General features: G+C 41.1%; 2 protein-coding genes across 2 annotated transcripts; both read right to left on the reverse strand.

Annotated features, from left to right (window-relative positions):
* Positions 1–422: 422 nt before the first annotated feature.
* LOC311502198 (uncharacterized protein) lies at positions 423–9,211 on the reverse strand. Its single transcript, XM_084564324.1, has 4 exons — positions 8,804–9,211; positions 8,459–8,685; positions 7,913–8,250; positions 423–1,823 (listed from the first exon to the last, which is right to left on the reverse strand). Exons 1-4 carry the CDS (start codon positions 9,178–9,180, stop codon positions 855–857), a joined length of 1,911 nt encoding a protein of 636 aa, XP_084420450.1. The 5' UTR covers positions 9,181–9,211; the 3' UTR covers positions 423–854.
* LOC311502551 (olfactory receptor 2K2-like) lies at positions 3,731–5,347 on the reverse strand. The gene is made up of 3 exons (XM_084564824.1): positions 4,970–5,347; positions 4,581–4,807; positions 3,731–4,338 (listed from the first exon to the last, which is right to left on the reverse strand). The coding sequence occupies exons 1-3, from the start codon at positions 5,344–5,346 to the stop codon at positions 3,983–3,985; spliced, it is 960 nt and encodes a 319-aa protein (XP_084420950.1). The 5' UTR covers position 5,347; the 3' UTR covers positions 3,731–3,982.
* Positions 9,212–10,307: the final 1,096 nt, after the last annotated feature.

The raw sequence follows: 10,307 nt of genomic DNA on the forward strand, positions 1-10,307 counted from the left end.
TTGTATTTCTTTTATATGAATTAAGCCAGTCTCTAATGTCATCTCAGTATAATATTTCCAACATCCATTTCTTCTGTTTGAGGGAGTTGTAGAAGGAGATTCTTTTAACTTTGTGAAGCAGAACACAAGTAAATAAATGGACATTTATACCAGAAAATAAAACAAAACAAACGAAAAACATATTTCTGCTGAAAGGGGCTAAACTAGCTTCACATGTGACACGAATATTAAATCTGTTGACATTCTTGCTCAATAAATGATAAAACCTAATTTTCTTTCCGGTGCTATTTACGTTTGTCTGTACAGTGCAGCTGGAACATTTTTGCACCCTTCACAATTTTCTACATTTGTACATAAAAATGACTCAGAACATCAGCAGGTTTTCACTCAAAAAGTCTTTCAGATTTTCATGAAAGCAGAAAAAGAGAACCCAATCAAACACATGAAATAGAAATATTATTCTTGTGTATTTGTTCGGGAAAATGAGCCAATATTACATATCAGTGAGTTGTAACATTATATGAACCCTTGTTTTCAGTATCTGGTGTGACTCTGTTGAACAGCAATAACAGCAACTATTTTATTTCTTTACATTCATTCTAGCAGGATCAAATGTTTGCTTGGATGTTGATTATCACTGAGCTGCCATGCATTCACCTGTGCAGAAACAAAGCCACTCATAAACATACAGTAGACAATGACGTGTGTGTAGATACGTGGAGGTGACAGAATTATTTTCAGTCATAACAGGAATTTCCAACAAGCTTCTGTTTACATAAAGTGTACATTTTTAATGTTTAAATCCAAAGGACTGTTATCTCCCTTTTTTATCATTTGCACAAAAAAGTGAACATTTATTTTTTAACAGATGAGAAACATTTTTTGGAACCAAATATTTCACTTAGGAACTTTCTGATCTCTTTGGACTGAACCCCGTAGATGATGGGGTTGAGGCTGCCGGGAATGATAACAAAGAAAATGGCGGACAGTTTCCTGTAGTCTGAGTACTGAGGGAAGCGGTGCAGAGTGATGATGATCATTCCACTGATGATCATGATCAGATACACGACCAAGTGAGTGGTGCAGGTCTTCAGGGCTTTACTGTTCAGAGACTTGTTCTTACTGGTCAGACAGACCAGTGTGATCTTAGTGTAGGTCATAACTATGGTCCCGAGGGAGGAAGCAAGCAGAACCACAGTGAACGTGAGACCGTAGATGTTATTGATGAGCACGCTCTCACAGGAGAGTTTGAACAGAGAGGCATTGTCACAGTAAGGGTTAGTGATCAGAGTCCTGCATCGGTTCAAACGGACGGTCAGACCAATCAGAATCCCGACCAGAACAAAACCCACTCCCCAAGCAGACACCGTCAGCTTCACCACCATCCTGTTGGTCATTATGGTGCCATAGCGCAGAGGATTGCAGATGGCCACGTATCTGTCAAAAGCCATGATCATGAGGACGGTGTGGGATGTGGTGCCGAAAAGCTGTGTGACGAAAGCTTGGACCACACACTCATAATAACTGATGAGACGCTCAGATGGAGGCAGCAGAAGGTCTGAAATTAACCGAGGCATAAGATGAGTGCTTCCGATGATGTCACTGAGCGTCAGGTTACAGAACAGCAGGTACATGGGCTGGTGGAGGTTTTTGTCAATGAAAATCAGAACTGAGATGCCGATGTTCATGACCATGATCACAATGTAGGACGTCAAGAAAAAGAAAAAGACAGGATACACAGAATCCTTGGTCACCTTCAGACCTTCCATTTGGAGAGTCATGCTGTTGTAGGTGTAGTTTTCCATCAACAAACACAAACCTCTCTATCAGGTCTATAAGTGAAGGAAAAGTTAAACATTTACACACATTTTAACTTTATCTAGAAATGCATTATTAAGAGATACAGCAACTGCCACTCTACCATTTAAACTGGGTTAACAGTCGTCAGACCTCTTCCAGTTTTATAGATGCAACTTTTACGTTAGGGGAATCAAGTAGTCATACATAACGTATGATGCAACATCAGCAACAAGCAATATTCCCCTGTTAGGAATGTTTAAGGCTGTATTCCATTTTCATGTGATCTCCTGGTAGTACGCTCACAAAAATAAGTACTTTCTATTTACATAGTTGGACATAGTTGGCTATATATTATTCATGCATTCATCTTCTATACCTGCTTATTCCTGTTAAGGGTCGCAGGGGTCTGCTGGAGCCTATCCCAGCTGTCATCGGGCGAGAGGCAGGAGTACACCCTGGATAGATCGCCAGTCCATCGCAGGGCTAACACAGAGAGACAGACAACCATTCACACCCACACTCACACCTACAGCCAATTTAGAATCACCAATTAACCTAATGAGCATGTCTTTGGATGGTGGGAGGAAGCCGGAGTACCCAGAGAGAACCCACGCAGACACAGGAAGAACATGCAAACTCCACACAGAAAGTCCCAGCCGGCCCATGGATTCGCTGTGAGGCATCAGTGCTAACCACCTCGCCACTGTGCCGCCCGAATCCATATATTATACACAATATATATATAAACATTTGATAATTTGAAACAGCTCTTATTAATGTAGACATATTGTAGTTATTTTCACTATTTCAATAAAACAAGCTTCTAAAATAAGCACATCTAACATAAACCATAAACATGTAAAATCCTCAAACACCTTTAAATATGAAGAGTATGAAATATTTCCAAGAGCTTGATTAAAACAGCATATATATGGGTCATTCTCCAAATATAGAAGAATTTGTGTCCCAGGCAGAAATAAGAAAAACAAAAACACATTTGTCTTTTTTTTTTTCCGCCATACTTACTTGACACCAAAAGGAACCTACAAAAGTTAAACGATAGATAAATTATTATTTTTATTATATGTATACATATAATGGTATACATATAGTGTATACATTTTTTGTGTATTTGAGTGTGTATATATATATATACACACTCAAATATACAAAAATTTTATACATTGTATATCCAACAACAGGAACATTTACAGTGGGATGGTGGTGAGTTTTATATGTTGGGTTTGATGTGTTTTTAATATACTGTTTTTTTTTGTTTTTTTTTTATATACTGATATTTTTGGTCAATAAACCTAATTCTTTTATGGTGCTATTTCCTTTCATCTGTACAGTAAAAGTTTTTGTGACCTTAAGAATTTTCTTTATAAAAATGATTCAAAAGTCCTGAAAGTAGACAGAGAACCCAATCAAACACATGAAACTGAAATATAATGCTTGTTTATGGGTTTATTTAGGAAAATGAGCCATTATTACATATCTGAGAGATGTACAAGTAAGTGAACCCTTGTTTTCTGTGTCCTCTGACCTGTATGTGCAGCAAACATAACAACCAGACGTTTCCAGTAACTGCTGATCTGTCGTCTACAGTGTCTTGGAGGAATTTCAGCCCAATTCTCAGAAGAGAACTGCTTCAGTGCTATGCTGTTGGTGAGCACTTGAGGTCTGAACTTACTTTCATGCTCTGTCCGTAAATAGCCAACACCATCATGTGAGGTGTAGTAGAATATTGTATGTAACAGCTGCTGACTATTGGATATCTACCTATTGTTGGATCAGAACCATGAACAGCTGTTTGTTGTGTGTGAGCGTCATGACATTTACTGATCCCTGCTCTAAAGTTGGTTATTTTAGAGACCTGCACAACACTCAGGTTATAACTCCAACCCTGAAAGCTACCATCACCATATTCTCTGCTAATAAAGGAAGGCTAAATAAAAAAGCTCATTATTGAGAAAATAATCAACGTGATCACATCAGTAATTAACCACATAATGAATCACACACTGCCTCCTCATCTTCAATCATTTCGTGAGTTGATTCTACGTTTAAATTCATTTCTTCTTTAGTTAGTTAACAGTTCCAATGACAGAATCTTTTAACAGGCTCTTTTAACTAGACTCTTACTAACGGACAGACATCAGTTATTCAGGTGACAAGTGTGTCAGTGTTTGTGATGGACTCGTGGGGTAAAGAGCTTCCGGATGCCGGCACGTAAGTCTTTACTGACCAGTCCATAGATAATGGGGTTGAGGGCTGGTGGAATGATGATGAGCAGAATGCTGAAGAACTTCTTGATGTTTTGTGATGCAGAGGGGAACCTGTGGCTCACGATTATGGTTAGGGAAGCTATTTCGTAAAGCACATACACGACGAGGTGAGACGCACATGTCTGAAAGGCCTTGCTCCGGACGCTGTTGTCGGCTCGGCCTTGTTTGAGAGAAGCACTTAGGATTCGGATGTAGGAAAAGGCGATGATGAGGAACATCCCTGTGCTCAGACACCAGGTCATACACAGACCTAGAAAACATTGAAAAAGATGATCAACCTTTTAGCCAAGCATCACCTGTTTGGTTAAAGGGTGTAGTTAATCCAGCAAACCAGACAACTGCTAATGAAAAGCAACCTTTTCTACACTTCAACATAATGAAGACATCAGTTTAGATTATCTCACCAGCAGATTAGAAACAAAAGTAAAAGCAAAGACAGAGAATAAGGATTCAGTCATCTGAAATGGCTTAACGTCTGCAGGATGCACTAACCATAGATATTATTTATGGGTGTGGGACTGCAGGCCAGGTTCAGTATCACTCGGTTGCTGCAGTAAACGTGTTGAATGGTCCGGCCGCACAGTGCAACGTTTACGTGGAAACTGAAGAGGATGACAATGAGGAGCAGAGCCAAGAGCCAGGCCAGGGCACAGCAGGAGTGCAGCCTAGCCGAGGTCATGATGGCGTGATACCTGAGCGGTTCACAGACTGCGATGTATCTGCACAGAGAGAGTGAAAAATAAATAAAAAAAACACTTTTGGTTAAGTTTTCTCTAAGAAAGAAAAGTTTCCTTCAGCGGTTCAAAGCGGAGTAAGATGAGTACCACCAAAAAGTAGAATTTGAATCAGTGACTACTTCTCTTGCAGACGCCTTTCTTTACCTGTCGTAGGCCATCACGGCCAGAATCGTCTGCACCGCTGCACCATATGTGTGCACAGAGAACGCCTGGGCGATGGCCGGGCCATAGCCGATCTTCTTCTGCCCCGTGAGGAAGTGCATCATGAGGCGAGGCAGCACCGCTGTGGCCCCCAGGAGATCGCAGGCCACCAGGTGGCAGACCATCACAAACATTGGTCTGTGCAGGTTAGTGTCCATGACAATGACAAGCAGAACGATGCCATTCCCCAGCAGCACCACTATGTAGGTGAATAGAGCCAGGAAGAACAGGAGAGGGCCTTGTCCCGCTGGGATGTAGAAGCCCTCCAGCTCGAACACGATGGGCTGTCTGAGAGGAGACACCACAGATATGTTCTCCATCTAAAGCTGTGCAGTTCTGTGCAGACAAGTACATGAAAGACTTCCAAACAGGAAACTTCTCAGTCGTTAGGAAGAGCGATATTTAAAGATTGCAATCTACACATTCTATAATCAACTCAGTTTGAGAAAATTAAAGGTAACATCTAAAGCCTGTTCTCCTCTTCAATGTTGATGCTTCTCTGACCGTAGAGGAAAATGTGTTGAGCTTTTAATGACTTTACTTTGCGCTCAGAGGCTTGTAGATCCCACCCCAAAAGTTTACCACAGTAACATCAATCCCTCCCTCAATGCCAGCTTCAGTCCCTCAAGATAGCACCAACATCAAACCTAACTTTTGATTTTAAAAGTTTTGCGTCCTTTAGAAATTTCTTCATTTCTTCATGAAAACAATTCAAAACATCAGCGGATTTTCACACAAGTCCTGCCTAAATTTATGTGGGGTGAAAAAATGAATCACCACTCTTGCAATGAGGATCTCGAAGTCAGTGTTTCTTTATTCAAGCAGTACACAGAATCTCACACAACACAAGGTCATCAACTAAGTGTAACTGAGTCGTCTACAGCAGCTTGGAGGAATTTTAGCCCATTACTCAGAACAGAACCACTTCAGTTCTGAGATATTGGTTGGTTTCCTCACATGAACTGTTTGCTTCAGGGCCTTTCACAACATTTGTACTGCACTTAGGTCAGGACTTTGACTTGGCTGTTCCTAAACTTTCATCTTGTTCTTCTTTAACCATTAAGTACAATTTCCTTGTTTTTATTGGAAAAATACTTTATTATAACCTCAGGAACAGCTATCTTAACATAACTAAATCATTTTTCACCACTTTAGTCAATTCTGTGGTGTTATGGGTCAAATATGACCCGTCAAGAATATTGTTTTAGGTTGCTGTGTGGATCAAATTCGGCTCAATTTACACTCTCTCCACCACATACCACTTCTATTCTAACATAAATATGTATGGGTCAATTTTGACCCGTAACACAACAGATGTCAGTATGGTTAATAATATTAAATAAAGAAACTCCACATGTAATTTATTTTTGGTAGTATGTTCTAATATTAATCTGATAGTCAGATAGCATAATTGCCCATTGTCTTCACTATAACAAAGATAAGAAGTGAATTTAAATATTTTTTAAATCGAAACGAGTGGTGTATTCTAAGACAAAAGGTCTATTGGGCCAAAAAAAAGGAAAAGAAAAAAAAGAATAACATTTAATACAATGCTTACATGGATATGAATGCAAAACAAGTTAGATATGAGGTGAACAACAAAACTGGTTGACAAGCATTGTGCTTTGACAATTTTGGACTGGGTTAAGTCATGGGTCAATTCTGACCCACTAACACAAAAGACATGGGCAGCTAACACATTACAAGGGTTAAGATAGTAGAATTCACAATAATGTTAAGAAAATTCAGATTTGCGTACTTGGTTGTTTGGACCTGACAAGTTTGGTTCCGAATTTCAGACTCTGGAGAACGGTCATTCGGTAGCTGAAATGCATTCTGGGATACCTGGCTGTGCCAAGTCCATGCAAGTTACCTCCTGATCTGTGCTTGATAAAACGGGACAAGGACACATCAAGGTATTTGGACTGAACTTGGTCACATGGTTCTTTGAACTGGGACAGAACTTTGGCCCTGTTCGGACTTTGCATTAACATCCAACCTGGGCAATCCAGTCTCAAGTGACCATCTTTAGTGCATGTGATCTGATCTTGGTTTGTCTGTCTGTAAATAACCAGCGTTATCATGTGGTCAGTAGAATATTATAGTAGCTGGTGTCTCTAATGGACTTCTGCCTACCGCTGTTTCAGAAACAAGAATCGTTCTGTATTGAATGTGTGCGTCATGACGTGGGCACTCAAAGTTATTATTTATTTAACTCCACTCTGATGTTAATAATTCTTGAGAACTGTACAAATCTGAGGAACCCTGAGGCTGTTATATGCACCATAATCATATAAGGAAATAAAGACACTGGTGATTATTGAGTAACCTATTGAAGTCCAAGCGGCTCCTTATATATCAACATGGTCACATCAGTAATTAACCACATGATGAATCACACACAATCTCCTCATATTCAATCATTTCCTGAGTTGATTCTAGTTTAGATTTATTTCTTCTTTAGTTAGTTAACAGCTCCAGTATTTTCAAAGGCTCTCATTACTGATGAACATATAGTATAATTTATAATATTTAAAGCATCTAAATCTACATTGTCACTGTTTATTGCACTACATCACCCCCTTTTTCATCTTTCAGTTTTTGAGATCCTGTGGCTGTTGTTGACCTGCAGGGTTGGTTCGATGCACAGTGTTGTTGTGTATTTTCAGAGCATGGGACTGTTTTGCCATGAGTCCAACATCATTACCCTGACACAATCCAAAGGTTCTGATGATCACATATAAACAGCAAACTCTAGTCCTGTTCTGACATGTATAATTTATAATATTTAAAGCATCTAAATATACATTGTCACTGTTTATTGCACTACATCACCACCTTTTTCATCTAGAGAATCGTACAAGTGTGTCAGTGTTTGTGATGGACTCGTGGGGTAAAGATCTTCAGGATGCCGGCACGTAAGTCTTTACTGACCAGTCCGTAGATAATGGGGTTGAGGGCCGGTGGAATGATGATGAACAGAATGCTGAAGAACTTCTTGATGTTCTGTGATGCCGAGGGGAACCTGTGGCTCAGGATTATGCTCATGGAAGCTATTTCATAAAGCACATACACGACGAGGTGAGACGCACATGTCTGGAAGGCCTTGCTCCGGATGCTGCTGTCGGCTCGGCCTCGTTTGAGAGAAGCACTTAGGATTCGGATGTAGGAAAATGCGATGATGAGGAACATCCCTGTGCTCAGACACCAGGTCATACACAGACCTAGAAAACATCGAAAAAGATGATCAATCTTTTAGTCAAGCGTCACCTGTTTGCCTAAAGGGTGTAGTTTATCTAACAAACCAGACAACTGCTGATGAATAGCAACCTTTTCTTTAGATGATCTCACCAACAGATTAGAAACAAAAGTAAAAGCAAACACAGAGAGTAAGGATTCAGTCATCTGAACTGACTTAACGGATGCACGAACCATAGATATTATTTATGGGTGTGGGACTGCAGGCCAGGTTCAGTATCACTCGGTTGCTACAGTAAACATGTTGGATGGTCCAGCCGCACAGTGCAACGTTTACGTGGAAACTGAAGAGGATGACAATGAGGAGCAGAGCCAAGAGCCAGGCCAGGGCACAGCAGGAGTGCAGCCTAGCCGAGGTCATGATGGCGTGATACCTGAGCGGCTCACAGACTGCGATGTACCTGCGCCGGGAGAGAAATGTTGTAACAAAAAAAAAAAAAGCACCAAATAGCACCAAAAAGTAGAATTTTAATAAGTGACTACTTCTCTTGCAGACGCCTTTCTTTCTTCTTTCTTTACCTGTCGTAGGCCATCACGGCCAGAATCGTCTGCACGGCGACGCCGTACGTGTGCACAGAGAACGCCTGGGCGATAGCCGGGCCATAGCCGATCCTCTTCTGCCCTGTGAGGAAGTGTAGCATGAGGCGAGGCAGCACCGCTGTGGCCCCCAAGAGATCGCAGACCACCAGGTGGCAGACCATCACAAACATGGGTCTGTGCAGGTTCTTGTCCATGACAATGACAAACAGAACAACTCCGTTCCCCAACAGCACCACTATGTAGGTGAATAGAGCCAGGAAGAACAGGAGAGGGCCTTGTCCCGCTGGGATGTAGAAGCCCTCCAGCTCGAACACGATGGGCTGTCTGAGAGGAGACACCACAGATATGTTCTCCATCTAAAGCTGTGCAGTTCTGTGCAGACAAGTACATGAAAGACTTCCAAACGGGAAACTTCTCAGTCGTTAGGAAGAGCGATAATTAAAGATTGCAATCTACACATTCTATAATCAACTTAGTTTGAGAGAATTAAAGGTAACATCTAAAGCCAATTCTCCTCTTCAATGTTGATGCTTCTCTGACTCGTGGAGGAAAATGTGTTGAGCTTTTAATGACTTTACTTTGCGCTCAGAGGCTTGTAGATCCCATCCCACACGTTTAGCACAGTAACACCAACCCCTCCCTGAATGACAGCTTCCGTCCCTCAAGATGGCACCAACATCAAACCTAACTTTTGTTTTTGCATCACCTATTAGTTTTATTCATCCTCGTACTGTAGGAGATGTAGAGTGCTGTACAAAGCCACCAACAAAGATCACTCCATAATAGTCTGAGAGGTCCCAAAGGAACCCAGGGGAACTTCTAAGCGGCTAAAGTCCTCTCTCATATTGACTAATGTTAATGTTCATGAATCCACCATCAGGAGAACGCTGAACAACCATGGTGTGATGGCAGAGTGGAAAGGACAAAGATGCAGCTCTCCAAAAAGTACATTTCTGCCCATCTGCAGTTTGATCAACATCATGTGGATAAGCCAGAAGACTATTGGGACAATGTTTAGTGGACAGATGGGACCAAAGTAGAATAGTGTTTGTTTGTCGTGTTTGTAGATGAAACAACACTGCATTCCAGCATCAGATCCTCATCCCTCCATGAAACATGGGGGTAATGGTAATGTCCTTGTTTGGGCCTGTTTTACTGCATCTGGGCCAGGACGTCTTGTCATCATTGATGGACCAATGAATTTTTAATTCTACCAGTGAACTCTAAAAGAAAATGTCAGGACCTCTGTCCATGAGCTGAATCTGAAGAGAAACTGGATCATGCAGCAAAACAACGAGACCAAGAACACAAGTAGTTCTACAACAGAATGGTTGATGAATGTGGGGAGATGAATGTTTAGGAACGGCCAAGTCAAAGTCCTGACCTTAATCCAGTAGAAATGTTGTGACAGGACCTGAAGCAAGCAGCTCGTGTGAAGAAACCCACCAGAATCTCAGAACTGAAGTGGTTCTGTTGTGAGGAA

The sequence above is a fragment of the Chelon labrosus genome, assembly GCF_963514085.1.
Source record: "Chelon labrosus genome assembly, chromosome: 17".
Taxonomy (NCBI): Eukaryota; Metazoa; Chordata; class Actinopteri; order Mugiliformes; family Mugilidae; genus Chelon; species Chelon labrosus.

Bases quoted from the DNA above. Each gene is read 5' to 3' on its own strand.
- LOC311502551 (XM_084564824.1), bottom strand. From the start codon at position 5,346: ATGGAGAACATATCTGTGGTGTCTCCTCTCAGACAGCCCATCGTGTTC. The intron at 4,808-4,969 runs GTAAAGAAAGGC...CTCTCTGTGCAG, and splicing joins GCCGTGATGGCCTACGACAG to ATACATCGCAGTCTGTGAAC. The intron at 4,339-4,580 runs GTTAGTGCATCC...AATGTTTTCTAG, and splicing joins ACCCATAAATAATATCTATG to GTCTGTGTATGACCTGGTGT.
- LOC311502198 (XM_084564324.1), bottom strand. From the start codon at position 9,180: ATGGAGAACATATCTGTGGTGTCTCCTCTCAGACAGCCCATCGTGTTC. The intron at 8,251-8,458 runs GTTCGTGCATCC...GATGTTTTCTAG, and splicing joins ACCCATAAATAATATCTATG to GTCTGTGTATGACCTGGTGT. The intron at 1,824-7,912 runs GTCCATCACAAA...TAGACCTGATAG, and splicing joins TGAAGATCTTTACCCCACGA to AGAGGTTTGTGTTTGTTGAT.